Source organism: Phyllostomus discolor, chromosome 1 (assembly GCF_004126475.2).
Source record: "Phyllostomus discolor isolate MPI-MPIP mPhyDis1 chromosome 1, mPhyDis1.pri.v3, whole genome shotgun sequence".
NCBI classification, from domain to species: Eukaryota; Metazoa; Chordata; class Mammalia; order Chiroptera; family Phyllostomidae; genus Phyllostomus; species Phyllostomus discolor.
Window position 1 is genome coordinate 85420484 of NC_040903.2, and position 20883 is coordinate 85441366.

At 35.7% G+C, this 20883-nt stretch overlaps 1 protein-coding gene across 2 annotated transcripts in view; it reads left to right on the top strand.

The window, feature by feature from the left end:
• Nucleotides 1-20883, top strand: part of PPA2 (inorganic pyrophosphatase 2) — an 83107-nt gene that overhangs the window by 31171 nt on the left and 31053 nt on the right. For both annotated transcript variants that reach the window (XM_036025740.1, XM_028506612.2), the window contains 2 exons: nt 2382-2468; nt 10537-10663. In XM_036025740.1, the coding sequence (XP_035881633.1) occupies nt 2382-2468; nt 10537-10663 (214 nt within the window). The remainder of the gene's footprint in view (nt 1-2381; nt 2469-10536; nt 10664-20883) is intronic.

Sequence of the window (20883 nt, forward strand, 5' to 3'; positions counted from 1 at the left end):
GTCTTACTTCCTTTGACTGGGTAACAGGAATCCTGATTAATCAGCAAGTAGTTTTCAAGAAGCACCAATGTGTACCTTTCTGTACAGGTCAGTGATGTTTTAAAGAGCCCTAAGGACCAAAGCACAGTGATTACAAACATGTGTTCATATTTATAGATCGCAAGGTAATGTTCTCAAACACCTGCATGAGAACGAGTGAGATTTGTTTTAGGCTTGATCAATAATCTGCGAGCTGATTTATTTATTTTTGTAGCTTTATAGCTATCCTTTGTATGATTTTTAACATTCATATTCCTGTTGATGGGTTGCTTTTCCTTTTTTTTTTATGTGTGTTTCTTGGGTCCATTCTAAACTTTTCCCATGTACATAATATATATAGATATATACTCCTTGGCCTGTACCTGTGAGTCAAATTGCTAAATTATGAGTTACATACCTATTTTACTTTATTAGGTATTCCCAAATTGTTTACATAAGAAGTTGTAATAATATATACTCCTACCTGCTTTAGGAAGGAGGAACTTCTCTGATATTTTGGGGTTCTACTTCTAGGTTTTCTGATTCCAATTATCTTCAATCCCACCTAGGTTTCCCTAGCACATTAAGATTAATTTTATAGCATTTGTAGCAAATGTTATACAATTTATTCACATGGCATTCATCCGGGTATTGCCTATGTCCTATTTATTTCTGTTCTAAACTCCTGGCCCAGAGTAGGCACTCAGTGAATATTTATTGCATGAATGGATGCCTGGTGACAGGTAACAGAGAATAAGAAGCAGTAAGCGGAACAGTAGGGGAGAAGACAACTCCAAAGGAAATATACTTAAGAGTTTCCAAGAGGAAAAAAAGGTGTTTAAAAGAAGAGACCATGAAATAGAGTGAGGTTGTATCTGAAAATATTGCCCTTCAACTGTTACCAAAATTTGGGCATCATGACCTAATGGTTAATAGCACGAGTTCTGATACCCTAGCTACCATTCAGAAACTGTGAACCTGGTCAAGTTTAAACTGTGTTTCAGTTTACTTACCTGTAAAATGGGCTTAATAATGGTACATTTCTCATGGGGTGGATGTGTGTATGTGAGTATATGAGAGTGTGTGTGTGTATATATCACTTAGAAAGTGTTTCTCACCTATAACCAGTATGTAAGGTAAACAATTAGTTTTATTCTTCTTATATTTTATTAGTAATATTAGTACTTGTAGTAGTGAAATGTTAGATTTGGTTTACTGATTTTTTTTTTCCATTGTGAGTGGGTCAGTTCTTTGCTGAATATGCTATAATTAGGACTAGAAGAAAAATATAGGGTGGGGCAAAAATGTTTACAGTTGTTCATATGGAAAAAAATATAATAATTAATACTAACACAAGATTAGACTGTGTTTTGCATACTCACAACTATAAACCTACTTCGTCCACACCCTTTGTTGGACTTTATCTAGGGTTCAGTTTTAAATAAAAGTTCATTTTTATTATTTATATAAAATTAGAGGAACCAAGCTTAGATATTCTGAAATTCTAGATAATAACCTTGAGGTGACACAGTCTCTGTACATCTTACAACATGAATCCGAGGAAAATAATTTTAGGGAATTTCTACAGTTCCATTTAGATTCAGGTAATTTTGAAGCTTTTGGGGAAGGGCAGCACCTGGAGCATATTTTAAACTGGACAACAAATTTCTTTTATATGACCTATTCATTTATGAAAGTGCCTGTGTGTACTTGCATTTTGTAGCCAACAAGATATAATCTTTTCAGTAAACTAAAGACTTGACATCTTCATGGTTCTGTCAGAGTCTTGAGATTTGATGGACAAGGTAGAGGCTTTTTTAAATGGAATGAAATGGGACAAAAACAGATTTTTATTTTCTTTGGTAATCACTATCTTGTTCTCTAGTTTATGGAGGGAAAACTATGTTCCTTTTGGTAGAAGTCACTTAAAAAATAGGAAGTTTGTTTTCAAACACGGAAAGCCAGGCCCAGTGCTGTTCCCTGTGAGGAAGCAGTGAGCCAAGGAAGCGGCAGTTGAGGCGATCCCTGGAAACAGGGCGTACACGGTGGGAGCATCCAAACCGAGAGGCCAAACGTAAACATGAATTTAGACTCTGACTAAACTTGGAAGAAGAGTATGTTTGGAACTGCCGCCCACTCTCAGATGTGGTTATACAAACAAATGAGACAGAAGGGAGGAAATACTATAAATATCCTTTAATTATTATTATGCTTAAGGATGTATTGGTGTGTTGGCCTAGAGCCTATATAATATCTGAGAATTTTTGTTTGGATTATGGCTATCTATAAAACTTCATGTACAAAGATTAAAGTACATTATAGTGAGCATTAACCCATATTTCTGCTCCCCTCCCCCTTTTTAGACTTGGGAAGATCCCCATCAGAAAGATAAGAGCACAGACTGCTGTGGAGATGACGATCCTATTGATGTTTGTGAAATAGGCTCAAAGGTTTGTTTTATGGACTGTTACTCTAACGTGTTCTAGTTTATTCATGCCATAAAATTTCAGTTCTCTTTAGAAGGTACCAGTTCTTCAACTCTTCAAAGTTCTAACCTGTAGATCCCTCAGGTATCGGTCCCTTTTTGTATCTTTACTTCCTTCTCTTAAAGTAGGGGTTGGTAAACTATAGCCCAATGGCAGGTCAAATCTGGCTCCCCGCCTGTTTTTATAAATAACCCAGCTACACCCATTCATTTACGTATTGTCTGAGGAGTTGTAGCAGAGACCATACAGCCTGCAAAGACTGAGGTATTTCCTGCCTGAGGTTTTACAGAAAAAATTTACTGAGTTCTCTCTTTAGTGTCTTACCCATTATCCAGACAGGAAATGCAAACGGGTGTCTTTTTTTGTGTGTGCCTGCTTCCAGGTTGCCAAGTCCTACTTAGGGAAAGCAAAACCCACAGTTTTCATAGGTTGCTGCAACACATAGAATTCTGGGGTTGGTCAATCTTTTTTTTTTCCTGCATTTATTGCTAATATATGTTATTTTCTATAGACATTCAACTCTTTGCACTTTTTTCTCACTCCTCAGCAGAGCGTCTTGCCTTTCATTCTGTTGAGCTCAGAGAAACCAACAGATGAGAACTCCCTCACCTTTCCCCCTCACACTGCCCAGCCACCTGTGCTTGCAAACATCGCTCCTCCCTTTCCTTCTGTTACTGTGAGAGTTGTCTTTTTTGTATGAGACCGGTGCTTCTACCTGTGCTATAATCCTGTCCCTTCCTGCTTCTGAGTGACAGTATTTTCTTATCTTTATTCTGTCCTATATTTATAACTTTTCTTTCTCCCGTATGTCTCCTCTCTCCTCCTCCTTCACATGAAGGCATGTAAACAGTTTCCCACTTAATCTTTACCCTATCTCAAAATAGTTATCATCCTGCCATTATTTCAATAAAACTGTCCCACGAAGGTCTTTGGTAACTTTTTTTTAGCCAAATCCAACAAGCCTGTTTCATAAGTTTTGTCTGTCAACATAACAAACGCCCAAACCTGTTAAGAATTTTTATGATTATGAGTCAAACTGATGACAATTGCCAGGAAGCCAAATCTCAACGGATTAAGAAAATGCTGCAGAGAATGGCAGTTTTGTACCTACTTTATACATTAGAATCAAAGGAGGAGACGGATGGGGGGGTTACATGAAATCTTTTGGTGGTAGATCAGGGAGGCAGGAGAAAGCAAAGAAGGAATATCTCTGAAGGTGGATAAAAAGTAAAATGAAGAGACACACTTCTTTGACATTAGTGGGCATAAGACAGTTAACGGTTAACAACATGCAAGCTCCTTTTCTTCCTTCCACCTGTTCCTTAAGGATTGGTTTGCTTGAGGACTGTCCCTTGTCTGACTCCTTCCTCTCATTTAGTCACTCTCTGGGTAATCCAATCCCAAGCACTCCTAGTTTTGCTATTGAATTAATATCTCCAGCTCAGACCTGTATACTCATCTGCCTACTTCAGTGGTTGGTTTTTCTACACATCTCAAACTCGTTGTGTTCAAAACTGAGTTCATTCTTTTCCTCTCCAATACCAGTAACTCCTCTCAGTATTTTCAATCCCAGAAACTGAGATGTCACCCCTGATCATTCTGTGCTTTTCTTCATCCCATTAGTCGTGAAATATTGATTCTATATTCTTTTTTAAAATATTTTATATATTTATTTTTAGAGAGAGAGGAAGGGAGAGAGAAGGAGAGGGAGAGAAACATCAATGTGTGGTTGCCTCTCATGTGGCCCTCACTAGGGACTAGGCCCACAACCAGGGCATGTGTCCTGACTGGGAATCGAACCTGTGACTCTTTGGTTCGCAGCCCATGCTCAGTCCATTGAGCTACACCAGCCAGGGCAATTCTATATTCTTTTTTTTTTTTTTAATATTTTATTTATTTATTTTTAGGGAGGGAAGGGAGGGAGGGGGGGAGAGAGAGAGAGAGAGAGAGAGAGAGAGAGAGACAGAGAGACAGACATCAATGTGCGGTTGCTGGGGGTTATGGCCTGCAACCCAGGAATGTACCCTGGCTGGGAATCGAACCTGGGACACTTTGGTTCCCAGCCCACACTCAAGCAATTCTATATTCTTAATAGCCTTTAAATCTATTTATTTTTTCCTCAGTGCAGCTAGCTTTGTCTAGCCCCTTATTTTTACTTCACTTGAATTATTCCTGCCACTGATCAGTTTGCTTGTTGAGTCTTACTTTCACTGCCATCATGTATTCCAGACTCTTTTCCTGCTTCACTCATTTAAAAAGTGCCAGGTCCCTGCTTCTGTTTCTGGCTTCCTCTCTTAGCATTCCTTATTTGCACACCTCCCTCCAGCTGCACTAATCTTTCACTTCCTATAATGCATCTGCTCAAGTCCAGGCCTTTGCACCAGCAAGTCCCGCTATGTAGAAGAATGGAAGCTTCCTCCTTCATATTGTTACTTCCCCCTTTTTTTCTTTCTCTTCACCTCCCCCTGCTCATCCTTCAGACCTCAGTTAAAATACTACTTCCTCTTGGAGTCCTTCTTTATGCCCCACCCCCAACTAAAATACTTGCTTTTTGTTATGTGCTTTCTTGTTACTAACTGTAGTCTGCTGTTTGTTCCATTGTCCCCTCTGTGAGATGTAAGTTAGCTCGGTGAGGGTAGGACTCACCATTGTAGTATGTATGTAGCTCAGTGCCTGATACATGGCATGTGCTTAATTGAAGAAATAACACATCAGATTATTACTTGAGTCATATTCTTCTAGTTAAGATTAAAGCAATTTTAGGCTGCTAAATTGTTTAGGAAACAGTTTACTTGGATTCTTTGTCATTTTATTTATCATAACTATTTGCTCTCTTCTTTTTCTTTCTTTTCTTCCTCATTTTCCTTTCTTATTCCTCCTCTTTTTCCTCCTCTTCATTATCCTCTTAGATTTTCTTTTTTTGCTTCTTCTCCTATTCTACTTTTTTTTCTCTGTCCTTCTACTCTTCTCCCCATCCTGTTTTCCCCTCCCCTTTTCCTTCTCCCTCTCTCTTATTCCTTTCATACAGGGGGTATTCCCATCCGGCTTACATTTCTGGAGTTACATACAGATAGGGATAAACAGGGGCTAAGTTTCTGTGTGTGTGAGGCTGTATTTCCTGTGTCTCTCCAGCAGAAATATATCACATCATTAGCATTCTTTCAGATGTAAACTATAGTTTAAGAATTTAATCTTTCAGACATTTTCTCCCCAGAGGGGTAGTGTGTCTAAAGTGAATAGATGAGAAGGAAGGAAGAATATATATATTTTAATGAGTACATCGTGTGTTTCAGACCCTATGGTACATACTTTACTCACTTTTACATGTACTATTTCATAAGTAAAAGTCACTGAATTAAATAACATTACATTGATGAAAAAGTTTCTGTTTTAGAAAACTTCTTATTCTGAAGACACAATCTCTGGGGCCATTCAGTTCATATCGAGTGCAGATGAACTTAAATTCTTACGCAGATGTTAAGTGTGAATGAAAATATTAAATATAAGTATTTTATTTTCATTTAAAGTCTTTAAATTTTATGTAAAAATTTGTCAGTGAATATATAATTAATGAGATTGGTAACTAGAAGAAACTCATGTGAAAATGTATGTACCCCATAAATTGATTTGGCTTAGTAACACTTTGTTATTGACAGAACAAAGACTCACTCTAAGAAAAATTGATATAGAGGTTTCTAAATAACCCTGTCAAAGTCACTAAATATGCAGAATAAAATTAAAGGTTTCAAATATTAATGATTTTTATTAAGGCATATGTAATTAATCTTGAAAGTATACTTTAATATTTTACATAGAAACTTGGTAAATAATAGCTGTTTGGTACAGTATTACTAAAAAACATGTTTTCTCATCATTGTTATCTTTGTGGAATTGTAGTATTGATTATAAATGGTCAAATGAATATACTTCTGGTTTAGTGTTGATCATATAATGTAAGGTATAGGAGAAAATCCTGTGGACTAACATCTACCAAGAGAAGGGAAGACACTCTAGAATAATGAAATAATAAATAACTTAAAAGAAAAAAATGAATATTTAGGTGTTACAGTTTTTAGTAAGTAAAATAGTGATTATTTTAGAATGTACTATTTTGTAGGTCTGGCTACTATATAAATGAAATAATCACTAAATTTTTTTTCAGATTTCTTATTTGTACCTGGTTTTATTTTGATGTTTGACCCAAATTCTTTCTATTTTTAGTTTTTTTCCTTCAACAATATTTATTTTTCAAGAAAATTTTAGTTTTATTAATGAAAACAAAATCAAGCATCAACCTTCCCTCACAATCCTGCTATCCCAATTAAGTCATATTGTTTTTTATCTATGTTTTCTTCCTCCTTGGGTAAATATATAAGCATTTTTATTTTGTTGGGCATTTTCCAGTTTATTTTCTGTTACAGAGTTGTAAAGGTTTCCCTGGACATAGCTTTTACATTTTAGTTTCTTTAGGGATAACTGGATATGGTAGCAGAGTTCTGAAATGGCCCCTCCAAGACGGCCACTGTTATCTCTGGAATCTGTGAATACATGAATCCTCCAGTATAGCACAGTTTACTTTAAAGCAGGAGGGTTATCCTGGGTGTCCTATGCAGGCCCAGTGTAGTTACATGAGCCCTAACAGTAAGGAGCGGTAGTAGAAGAGCAAGTAAGAGGTTACGATCATGAGGAACAGCAACGCAACATTGCGTTTGAAGGCGGAGGAAGGAGGGGTGGCATGAAAAGGAGTGCATTGGCTTCTGGTTGTAGAGAGTGGTTCCTGGTCCCTTCTTGACATCTAGCAAGTTAATGGGGACCTCAGTCCCACACCTGCAAAGAACTGAATTTAAGGGGATTCTTCCTTTGAACCTTCAGATCAAAGCCCAGCCTGGCCAACAACCCCCTGATTTTGGCCTTGTCAGGCTGTAAGCAGAGAATCTAGCCATGTTGTACCTGGACACCTGGCCCATGGAAACTGTTAAGATAATAAATGTGTACTATTTTAAGAGCAGGTTTGTAATATATAGTTTGTTACACTGCAGTAGAAACCTTATACACAGGATAACAGGCCTTAAACAGTTTTGCTTTCTATGGTTTTTTTGTATTGATCGGCCCAGTTGAAATTTTACCCCATTCTTCAAGTGCTAATCAGCATAGAACTTTTGTTGTAGGCCACTTAGTAGTTGACAAGTGTGAGCTAAGTTCATACAGAACCCAGAGAGGAAAAATGCTAACATATCTGTGGAAGACCTCTCCTGTCCTCGTTCAAGTGTGTCTTTTCCTTTGCTCTGTACTTCCAGGAAAAGATGCCATGATTTCCCTTTTACTATTGAGAAGCCAAGTCCTAAAATATTGAGTGAAGTAATTCGTCTAAGGTCACACAGGAGGTGGTGGAAGAAGAATTCAGCCCCATGTATTTGTGACTTAAAAATCCTATCTTTTGAAATCTTTTCCTAATAGCTAGAAAAAGTCAACAATGACCCTTTTCTGATTCTCCCTAAAACCTTTGTGGCATATCTGTGTTCTTCTTTCAGAATCTTAGCTCCTTTTTCAAACATGATGAGCTATATGATTCCCAAAGATTTAGTAATAAGACCTGCTATATACATCAGGTTTCTTAGAAGGGTAGGCTGAAAGTTTTATAATAGAAGTGGGGAAAGAAGTTTCATGTTACAGCCAGATCAGTTTATTCCTTTAGTTAGAGATCTGAAATAACATTCATAGCATTAATGAAATAACATTAAGTGAGCACTTAATTGCTATATAAATAAAAGGTTTTTGTTGGAACTGTGCTCCTTTTGTCCTTGGGCATGCAGAGTCCTTAAGTCATTTGTAAGGAACATGATGGTAGAAAGCGTCTTTAACACCACATTGTAAATGGGCCAAGGGGAAGGAGCAGAGACCTGGAAGTTGACAGTAGACTTAAAACCACAGATTAAATAGACATTTTTAACATTGTTAAGTTCCTTGAGGGAATATATAGCATTCATTTGGTGTCTACATTATATATACTTTTGCTATAAATTTGTTGAATTGATTTAGAATGAATTGAATTATGGGGGGTTCATTAAGAATTTTACTATTTGTTCCTAAGCATCTTCTACTGAGTTTTTGGTTTCACTGAGAGTTCCCTTTCCAGTCTGTTAAGGCAATAAAACAAAGCCATGGTTTGTCTAATCCCTTTCTGTTGTTTATGAGATCAAAGAACATGGGTCATTCTGATGAAACTTGATAATCTCCAGACATACTTCCTGCTTGCCCTGGTAACCATAACAGTCCGAAAGCTTCTCTTGCTCTTATGATGTCTGATATTTTCAAAGTAAATTTATTGTTGTGAATAATAATAAAACAAGTTTGAATGTGCTTTTTAAAACTATATACATATGATTCCCAGTAATTATGATAGACACCCTTGCCACCAGATTCTACCTCAGGCTCCTTAGCTTTGGCACCGTTGGCATTCTAGATGGATAATTAATTCTGTTATAGGGAACAGTCCTAAGTAGCATCCCTGGTCTCCCACTGGGTTCTAGTATGACAACCAAAAAAAATAACTCCAGACATTGCCAGATGTCCTCTAGAGGGCAAAGTTGCCTATGGTTGAGAACTACCGACCTAGCTTATCACTACACTAAACAAAGTAACCAGCCTTTCATTGGTGATTATGTGATGTGATAACTTGGAACATTGCTCTTTTGTAAGGGATCTTCTGAGATGAGGTGTATAGGTCTCCCAGTGAGACTGTAAACCTTTGAGAACAGGGATGCTTTCTTTTTATATACATAGTGTATGATATGGTGCTGGCTACATAATAGAGTCTAAACATGGAAGAGTCTGGTTAGTATATTTGTGTATATTCCCCTAAAAATGAGATTTCAGTTTAGTTTATGCAATTTTACTAAACTATTGTATAAACTAATTACAGCTTCATACAGATTTATATTAAAATTGTAGATTTATTTTACAAGTGTTCTAAAAGGATTTATTTTGACTTTATGGTTTAAGGTTTGGTATTTTTCTTTCAAATAATTTCAAGACACAAAGGTGACTTTTTCTGCATACTTTGCTTTCCAACTGTAAAGCTACATTTTTAAAAACAATTGTATGTATTTACTTTTAGAGAGAGGGAAGGGAAGGAGAAAGAAAGGGAGAGAAACATCGCATCCATGTGTGAGAGAAACATCAGTTGGCCACCTCCCACAGGCTTCCCGACCAGGGCCCTGGCCTGCAGCACAGGCGTGTACCCTGACTGGAAATTGAACCATCGACCTTTTGCTTTGCAGGACATCACTCAACCAACGGAGCCATGCTGGTCATGGCTAAAGCTGCATTTTGAATCATGAAGGAATTTATTCTGAAGCATGTGTTCAAATTCCAGCTTCCAGTGAAATTCTATAGCTGACTAAATTTTTAAAAAATAAAAGGTTGTAGAAAGAATGCATGCATAGAAACTTGGCACAGACAGCTTGAAGGAACCTCTGAAATTATTTTAGCTGATGAAATATCTGCTTGAACATCATGTTATTTCTTGTTTTTTTTTGTCTTAAAAACATTTTATGAAGACTATTTTGTCTGTGTCTTTAACACACTAATAATTCTTTAATTGTCATTTATTAGCTTCTTAAGGCTATATTCTAATATGTTAAAAATTGACTTTTTACTATAACCAAAAAATATGTTTTGCAAAAATGGTAGTATGAAACAATATAAAAAGATTCTCAGGCCTCTTTTTAAATCCAAGCAGCGGAAGCCAGGGTTATATTATGTAGTGATATGCGTGAGTTTATTTTCTGTGTAATGTGAGTTTCTAGGCCTAGTATGTTAAATTTCCAGACCTATAAATTTCTAAAAAAGGATCAAGATACTTAATTTCAAAAGACATTTTATAAAAGCCTTTATGATTGTTTTTACATTTTAAATTATTAAACCTTTATTAAATTTCAGTATATAGTTCTTTTCATCTCTCGTGGATTTTTATGAGATATGAGTAAACTTCTTCAAAACTTTGCAAATGCTGAATTTCTTTTCTCTAAAGGTTCTTTCTTGTGGGGATGTTATTCGTGTGAAGATCCTTGGAATTTTGGCTCTTATTGATCAGGGGGAAACAGATTGGAAATTAATTGCTATCAATGTAAATGATCCTGAAGCCTCAAAGTTTCACGGTAAGTCTGTAACTGCCCAGAAACAGAAATAAATCAGTGTATCACTGGTATTCCTAGAATTTAAAAAGGGGTTATGTAAAACACACTTTATATATTTGGAGTTACATTTATATGTTTTGTTTTTTATTTATTCTCTATGGAATTTAAAGGGCATTGTACTGTGACTGTGTCTGAGTTGTGTTATATTGCCAGGAGGAACAAGAGGGAAAAAAGGATGTAGACAGACAAATGATACTTCAACCTAAAAGTACCTTCTGTGGATTCCTTTCCTTCCTCCTTCCCTCCCTTCTTTTCTTTCTTAAAACTCTCTCGTAGTCATTTGAATAACAGAGAAAAACTAAGGAAGGAGTGCTTATCAAGGACATAAGCTGTTTCTACACCTAGTTTTTGTTCTGTCCTGTACAGATGAAGGGAAAGATGACTGCCCTCTGACAAAATATGAAATGTCAGTTCCAGAAATTTCTTGATGTGATGCAGAACTGACTTTCTTTGGAGTCAGACAGACTCCCGTTTAAGTTCCTGCTGTGCTGCTGTCTACCTGAGTGACTTGGACCGGTCATTTAACCTTGCTGAACTTCAATTTGCTCATCTGCAAATGGAGATAATTATACCTATTTACAAGGTTTTTAACAGAGTAAGAGATGATTTACTTAAAGCATCTGGCTGTCATGTACAAGTGTTGAGTACGTGACCACCATGAGCATTCTTTGACTGCTTTGTTTACCCTTATTTTTCTAGCCTTCTTCCTTTTAGTTTCATCTTTATCCAAGATCATGGTTTCTTCTAGACTTCAGCTGTTATCACAGCTAGAACTTATATCATTACTGAATTGACTGAAATTCTTTAACACTTTTGTGTTAATCTTTCTTAATTTATGTTCATTTGCACATGGGATAGCAGAGAGGGGTTTTATGTTATTCTTGCATGTACTTGAGAAAGGAAGGGGTCTGAGAGGGTGATTCCATACAACCTCAGGGCCAAATCTAAAACATGAAGCTCCAATTAAAATAGGAGACTTCAGTATGTAAACCATATATACCTTATCTGTATCATTATTTTACCCTAGGTTTAGTACCATATTTCTTATACATACATATATAAAAAGAATAGAAAAATATCTAGTTAAAAAATTATAATACATTAACTACTTGTCAGATGAGCACTGATGATAAAATGCAACATTCCCCTAAAATGAATGATTTGTGGGTGGCACACTGAAATCCTGAAAGTCTACTAAAGGATGCCCCCTTTGCCTGGGGCTCTGAGGGCCGGAATAAAACTAGTGTTTAGGTGGAATGAACTAGTCATTAGCTTAGTACAGTTGGAGATGTGATTTAACATTTTAAACTCCCCTAGCAGATGTCAAAGTACTGGTGCCTGTTCTAATACATATTATTATTATTATTATTATTATTATTATTATTTTATATTGAATCTATTGGGGTGATATTCATAAATAAGATTGTATAGGTTTCAATTGTACAATTCTATGCTACATCATCTCTAATTGCATTGTGTGTTCACCATCCAAAGTCAGGTCTTCTGTCACCATGTATTTGACCTTTTTGCCCTTTGGGCTCAAGGGGTTTAAATAACTTGTCCAAGTTGTACATCTAGTAAATAGTAGAACCATGGATTGAACTCATTTCTGTTTGCTTATAAAGCCCATTGTCCATTTACAGTACTATACAGAGCAATTCATACTTGATTGTAGTCACTCGTAGTATTTGTAACTAGTGATACTGAAATCAGATTACAAAGCTAAAGTACTTTACTCCCTAAGTGTCTGAAGGCTTAGAATGGAAAATTTTAGTTCTCTTTCACTTTACTTCTGTTTGTACCCAGATGGAGATGACTTTGTATTTAGTTATCTTCTAAATTTGTTTTGTGTATGCATGTATGAAAAGCATGCAGAAATACTGAAACCCTGACATGGCAGAAATACTGAAGCTTATTTAGGTTGAGGTGAAAACTCGAATAGTAAAACAATGTTTTTGAAAGGAAAAGACTTTTTTCATTCTACTAAAAGGCGACAAACATCATCATGAAAAATGCAATTCTTCGTAAGTTTTTAAAATCATAAAATTAAAAGACAAGTATTATTGGCATATTTTGCTCTAGAATGGTATGCTGACATTATGCTTAGTGTGTATTTCCAGAATGTGTAAGATATGGGACGAGTAAGATATTATTTCCTTTAAGGATATGCGCATGTTATTTGCACTGCATAATACCTTACATACTCTTAACATAAATATTATAAAATAAATTATGTAGTTTTGAGTTGTAAATGTTTTCTTTTACTTCTCATTTTTTAGCTTCAAATTAGTATCATACATTCCACATATCTTTATTGGATTTTCTTCTATCATCTTATTTTAGTGACCCAAGGAAGATACAGATGTGGGCACAAAGTGAAAGGCTGTGCAGGAAACTGCAGTGTAAATTTTATTTTTGAAATCATAAATCATGGAATACTAGGCGATCCTATGTAGCAGCTTTTATTTTGAATTTAAACCCATTTTGATTTGAATTTATCACATCTCAAATGTCATATAGCTTTTGCCCTGTTTTAGACAATAGTGTTTCTGTTGACCTGCTGCTTAAGGAAGTATTAATGGACAGAAATTATTTCTAACCTTCCTTTTTTTTACCCTTAGCCTGCTGTGTTGTCTGTGTTTTCATTAGCAACTGCCAAAAAGGGGAACTGGAGAAGATGAGAACTGAGTGATGCTCAGTAATTACAGGGGTGGAAAGCTTCCTAAATTGTCAAGGAATTTTTAAAAGCTTATTTAAGAAAAAAGTTATGATTAGATTACAATATTTGATAGCTTTTTTGTGTCATAATAATTAATCTTCTAGGGGTACCTATCTTATAATTCAAGAGGAGGTCAAGTATTTTAAGCACATGGCTTATTTTACATGATGTTACAGGTTTGAAATGGAATCTTGGTGACAAGACCTCAGAACCTGTTTTGTGATTATGCCTCTTACAACAGCTTATGATTTTATTATAAAAGAAAAATGTGTATTGGAGCCATATGATTAAATAAATATTAGCTAATGGATAGTAAAAGTTTGGTGTTATTCTCTACTATATCTTTTTGAAAATTAATCAACTATATTTAATAGTAAGTTAAGCAACTTTAAAAAATTGTCTTTTGTGTCCTGTCCATATTCACATTCTAAAAATCACAAACATGGGATTTTGGATGGCATTTTTTAAAAATCATAAGCATAATCATAGTACTTGGATATAGAAACTCAGAAGTATAAAAAATGTGAATAAAATAAAAACTAAAGTTCCCTTCCCACCTCTCACCCTCAGACTTCTCAGAACTTCTCCTTGCGTTTTTAGTTCTCTTGAGTGGTCGCTTCTCTTCTGTAAGCCATGTGCTTGCACCTCTATTTCTTAATTCATGACTCAAGCTGCTATTTTGAAAGATTAGGAAATCAACTTTTTATACATTTCTCAATTTTGTTACCATATTTCTTCTGTTATCTTACTAACTTTAAGTCTTACACTTTGAGCCGTATTTGTTGCTTCATTAATTTTAAACGATAATGGGTGGCTGCTGGGGATGGAACAAGGCCATTTTCCTGTGCTTCTCTCCTCTGCTCCTTGCCGCCCAGCTTCTCTCGGCTACACCATTAGTTCTACAGTGTCAGACTGCGTAATGTTTTAAGTTCTGCTCTTTACCTGTAACTGTTTTTCATGTTTGACTCAATCTGAAACTTGGAAACTAATGAATAGCATTTATAGTACTTATGTGAATGTTATTCACGTAGTTTATCTACCGTTTATAGAAGGACCTGTGTTGACAGGCTGTTCTCTTGAGCCCTCTGCAGAGCTGCCATTATGTTTCTTTTCACTGCCCCTCCCCCCAGCTGATTAGTTCTACTGTTTCTGAGATTCTTCATGTCTTCTTTTTTTGTTTTTCATTTTTATTGTTAGCTGGTACATTTTCCAAAAATTTTTACAGGAAATGCATGGGAGATTGATTTTCTGAGTCGATCAGTACATATTAGAATGTCACGGGTATGTGTATTTGCTATGTTAATCCACACACATTCAAGGTATGATTCTGCTAAGAAGTTTTAAAGTTGTTTTATTTGTTATGAAATAACTTCTTTGATCCTAATGAACATATGTGTAAACTTTGGGAAACTGTAATATCCTATTACAATAGTGACAGTTTTTAACTGACATGACTGAATCAATATTAGCAATTGCATTAGAGAATGTGTTTTAGTTAGGAAGAAACTGGTTGCTAGCTGTATTTCTGTAATTTCTACATTATTACTTAAATCTTCAGGTTTTACCTTCTGAAACGAGTAGCCAATGCGAAAATCTAAAAGAAGTCCAATTCACATCTAAAAACAAATTCTTTGTACTCCCTGATAGGAAATCATTTACCTTGCCTGGCTTAACACTCAGAAAGCACTAAGACGGTTTAATGCACTGTGATTAGGTTCTAGGCTCTAATGTTCTTAATGGTGCCGTAATGGCCCAAACCAGTTAGTGAGACTCCCAGGACACCTGAATTGTTACTAGAGAATGCTTAGGCCATTAGGAATAATAGCACATAGTTATGAAATAACCAAGTTCAGAGCTTTTTGAGAAGATCGAAATGCTGGGGTTGTATAATTTCTCTCTTGGTTAAATTAACCACCTTCTATAATGTAGAGCTTCAGATATTCATCAAATAGATGTTTCAGCCTCTTCAGAATTGCTGGTGATGCCAACGGATCTCATGTTCGGGGAAGCAGTGTCAGGAGAGGTAATTTTGGCCTAGAAGCTTCTTCAACTTGGCAGAGCAATGAAGATTCCTTTTGTTTTGTCACTAAATAAATGAAAACTATTGTCTGTTCTATAACAACTATTGCTTTTGCAGTGGTTTTACAGTTTAAAAAATTTAAAAAACAAAACCTGAAATCAGAAAGAGTTATATTGATGTAGATACATTCTGGAATGAATAAATTGCATTAATAATAAGGAAAATATTGTAGATGAGGTTGTTGGGACTTTTCAAAGGCTGACATTGCATTTATTCTAAAATTATCAGAGTTTATATATATTTTATATACAGTAGCTCACCCTATGCTGGCTACTCCAGGACCCCCAGTGGATGCCTGATATCACAGGTAGTAGCGAATTCTATGTATCCTGTTTTTTTTCCTGTACAAATATACCTACAATAAACTTTAATTTATAAATTAAACTCAGTAAGATTAACAACAATAAGAGTAGAACCATTATAACAATATACTATAATAAAAATTCTGTGAACGTGGACACCTGTTTCAGAGGATGCTTGCTCAAGTCTTCATAAAGGCTCAATACTTTCCGTCTTAACACATTGCCCTCAGTTTGAACACATTTTCTGTTCCTGTTTTCCACCTCTGCCAAGGTGGAAAATGCCTTTTCCATTTCTACCAGGTAAGTACATATCAAACATGGTGATTGTAACTTTTGCAGTTTGATGTGTAGTAGCAAAAGTGGCACAACTTGTATTTTCCTTCTTCATAGTTTCATAGATGGAAGGTTCATTGTTACCATAGATGTTTCAACAGTAGCATGCATTTTTTTCTTATTAAGTCAAGAGTTTTTACTCTTTCCCTCAAAGAAAGCACTTTACAGCTTCTCTTGGCATATCTGAATTGCCAGCATCACTACCTGTGTGCTTTGGAGCCATGATTAAGTGAAATAAGGGCAACTTGAACACAAGCACTGCAGTACCACAGCAGTCAACCTGATAACTGAGTTGGTGACTCGGTGGCTACCAAGCGGGGAACATGAACAGCGTGGATGTGCTGGACCCACGTATGGTTTCCATCCAGGTGGGGTAGCATGAGATGGCATGAGATTTTATCACACAACTCAGAATGGTGTGCAACTTAAAGCTTATGAACTGTTTATTTCTGAGATTTTCCATTGAACATTTTTGGAAAATGGTAGATTGTGGGTAACTGAAACCCCAGAAGGTGAAGCCATGTATAAGAGGGCCTACTGCTACATTGTTTTTCAAGGCAGGAATATGCATGTGGAAACCATCTCTTTGGCTTAAATTTTCATTTGCTAAATTAACAATTGTTGTGTCCCTGCAATTATTATTTTTAAAAGATACGGAAATTAACAGGCATTTGATGATTCCCTTACTTCCTAAGACACAATTTAATACTGCCATTTAAAGGAAAAATAAGGAATAGCATAGTAATCCTAAGGAAACATACTCATATATGTGTTAACTTTGAAACCAGAAAGAATGGAGCTAAGTTTGCTTTCCTATGCATGCACTCTTTGGCCCAGTAAGGGGCCAATATGTCATCGTGGTCATTCTAAAAGCTTTAACGATTCTGGAAGAATTACCGCCAGCCAAGGAACTCTGCTGAATGCTGCTTTTGCAGTAGCTGTTTAACGTGTGCATAAGCTCAAGAAAGATTACATCACGCTACTCAGAACGGTGCACAATTTAAAACTTTTGAATTGTTTATTTCCCTTTTTCTTTCAGGTTGAGAAACTGAGGATCTGGTGGGGGACAGGGGGAGAATTGGTTAATAACTTGTGTAAAGTCATGCAGAGAGCCATTGGAATCCAGTTGGGGCAGTCGGATAGATTTGTGGCCTGGGACAGTGTTGCTTTCTGGGAATGCTGGCCATTTGCTCTTAAATAATTTAGGCATCAGTGGGATAATTTTGGTTTTAGGTCCGAGTAAAAAGAAGACTCTTTTGATCTCTATTCTTTTGATTTCATTAATGGTTGTACCTTAGTTGGTGTGGGTGTGTAGGGACAGGATGTGGGAGGAGGCAGTTGAGGAACAGGAACAAATTGAGAAAAATGTACTATAATTAAGAACAGAATTAAATTTCTGGGAATCTTTTCCCTCTGTTCTAAACCTTGATATCTTTCAGTGTTTTTTTAGGTTTCAGTCCTATTTTTATGATGTGGTAAAGAGCAGGGGAAACCTAGATTCTAAAGTTCTCTCATGTGTTTATTAGTTATCTGACCTTGGAAAAGTCATATGACCTCTCAAAGCTTCAGTTTCTTCTCTGAAGTTGATTCTCTAATCAATAAGTGTTCCCAAGGGTTTTTCCCATCTCTGAATTTTAGTTCTAGGAAATATTTATAATCCATTATTTTTAGCCTGTCTTCTTCTGGAACAGAAGGACCAAAATTATTTTCAAAGTTAATGATGAAAGCAAAAGTTTAAATTAAAGGATCAAGAAATAGACTTCTTGAGGACACTGGCACATTTTTGAGTTCTTCAGCACAGCTGTTCAGGGATATGGCCGGAACTTGAGTGTGGTTCTCTCTGACCCAGAGCCTGAGCTTTAGCCACTTTGTTACGTGGTTCATGTTAAAATTAGATTAGAAGAATATTTGAGTTTCTATTCATAGAACATCTGGATAGTTTTCATTTTATTGGTCATGTCAAATTTCTCATGAAGTGGCAGTGAACATGTATGTATATTTTTGGAAAAAAAATTACTCTTATCTGAGAGGTTTTTCTGATACAGTACAAATAGGCCTTAATGTAGAATTACCTTATTTGTCTTTTGAAGTATGTTAATTTCCATTATTTTTCATGATGTTAATCCATATTTTCAGTACAGGTGTTGATAAGAGTAGGATTTTGGGAAAGAAGAATGGAGAAGGAAAGGGCCAATGAAATGGTGATGCTGTCCATTAGCCTGTATGCTTAAACTCAGATATGCTGAACAGGGTGGGAAACATGAAAATCTTTGAAAGATCCCGAGTAAGCACAAACTATTAAAATAAATCTCTGAGTTGGAACCTCGTTGTGATGGAGAAAATACAGTGTGTTCTGGAAAGGAACTGTTGTTTCTTGTGAATGTTTATGAAATGTCATTAACAACACATGTGCTCGCCTCCCACTATTTGGTGTGGAGGCCAGTGTGCCCTGATCAGTTCCGTGAGAGCAGCGTCTGTGTGTTGGAACAGGGTCACTGTGCATCTGCGTCGCTTCCTTTGGTAAGACCCTTAGAATCAGTGACCATTCAAATATTTACGTATTTACACTCTTTGGACAAAATTTCAAGCATGAAGCCATTTCCTCGTGTCTTGTCTTCTGTCTTTTAAATAATAATGGGAAAGAGATAAAACACTACATTTGTTGTTACTGGTTTTTATCTAAACATAAAAACAAAAAGTCAGTTCATTATATGTTTTCCTCATTTCATGTTATGGGTTGGTGGAAATTATTCAGATAAAAATGAAATTTTAATTTTTTCAGAACTTTTTCATGGAAGTACAGGTGGTTCTCAATTTGGGGGTGCGTGTGGGAAGTGGAGATGAGAATGTATATAGTTTGACAAAACTCCAACTTGAGAATCATTCCATGAATCTACCTTTCTTTGTTGGTTGGATTTTTAATTTTAAATCAAGAATAATTGAGAACAATTCTGATATACATTCAGTTATGAGATGTAATCACCTAATCAAATTTGATGATGTCTCCCCACATGCACCTGCTTGTCTCATATTTAAAGTTAACATATTGAGTTTATTCTGTTCCCTTTAATACCTTGAGAAAACACCTGATGGAGCCCCAATTCCCTAATTTACGTAAAAGAAGTAAATAATATCTAGTTTACAGGGCTTAAACTTCAATGACATATAGTTACTGAGCATTTAAAACATTTTTATTTGCCAATCTGATGAAAAATGATATTTTGTTTTAATTTTGCATTTTTCTGCTTAATGCTGAGATGGAGTATCTTTTTGGTATATCTATTGTCTATTTGTATTTTCCCTTCTGTGAATTGCCTAGATGTATCATTCCCATTTTCCTATTAAGTTGACACATTCTTTTGATATATGGTAATTACAGGGGTATTAACCCAAATTGCAATATTTTCTCTTCATTTGCAGAAAAACTGTTGCCTTTTGGTTTATAGCTATTTTTATTTTTTTAGATTTTATGTATTTATGTTTAGAGAGAGGTGAAGGGAGGGAGAGAAGCATCTGTGTGCAAAAGAAACATTGATTGGCTGCTCCTTGTGTGCCCCCCCTGGGGACCTAGCCCGCACACCAGCATGCGCTTTTGACTGGGAATTGAAATGGCCAGGGCCAGCTTTCGCTTTGCAGAACAGTGCCCAACTCTCTGAGCCATGCCAGTCAAGGCAAGATATTTTTATTTTTGACATCTTCCATTTTATCCATCATTTCTGTACATGACTTTAGCATTTTGATTATTTTAGCATTCATTATGCTACTTAATAGAACTATTAAAACATTCTTTCTGCATAGCCAAAGATTATTTAGTCTGTATAGTAGCATTTTGATTCTTATTTAAAGATTTTTTACACCCTGGTCAGAAAGATGTTTTTCTTTATTTCCTTTTTTACATGTTTTATTTGTTTAATAATTGGGTCTTTAATCCATGTGAAATTTATTTTATTTTCTTCATATATACAATTTTTCCATTACCACTTAACGGGAAAATCTGTTCTCTTCCCATTGTTTGGAAATGTCTCCTTTATCCTGTGCTGCGCCCTGCCTTATGCAAGCAGTTGTGTCTGGGTTCTGTTTGCTGTCGGTGCCCGGCTCCTGTGCCGGTGCGGTGCCATTTCATTGCTCTGACCTCATAGTGAAACATACAAGACTGACTTCCTCTTCTGCTCTTTTTCAAAGTTGTTTTATTTTTTATGCCTGTATTCTTCTCTGCAAATTTTTAATCCAGTTGTCAAAGATTTATGGTCTCTAAAATATTAAATGTTCATGTCAATGAATATGATAGGTATATATTTCTACATCTTTCACACTTTCTTGTATTTTTTTAGTAAAGTGATTGATTTAATAATGAAGGTCTTACTACATTTTATGTTAGCTTTCTTTCTAGGTACTTAATATGAATTTTTCCATTACAAAAGCTTTGTACGGTTCCTGGCATATTATAGGCACTGAATATATTTTTAAATTGATCAATACATGAATGTATATGTATATGTATTATTGATAGGCAAAACATGAATGTTGTGAGCAAAGTGTGAAAGTATCTTCAAAATGGGTGCATTTTCACTTATTTTAAAGGGAGAAAACATGTACTTTCAATTTTAGCATTTTTAACTATCACAGTTGCAATTAATTAGTCAGCTGTGCAGTGCCAAAGACACTCTTTGGTATATGACTTCTTTCTCTTGCATAATGCTTTAGAGAGGTTCTTGCATATCATTATGTGTGGTTCATGTAGTATTTT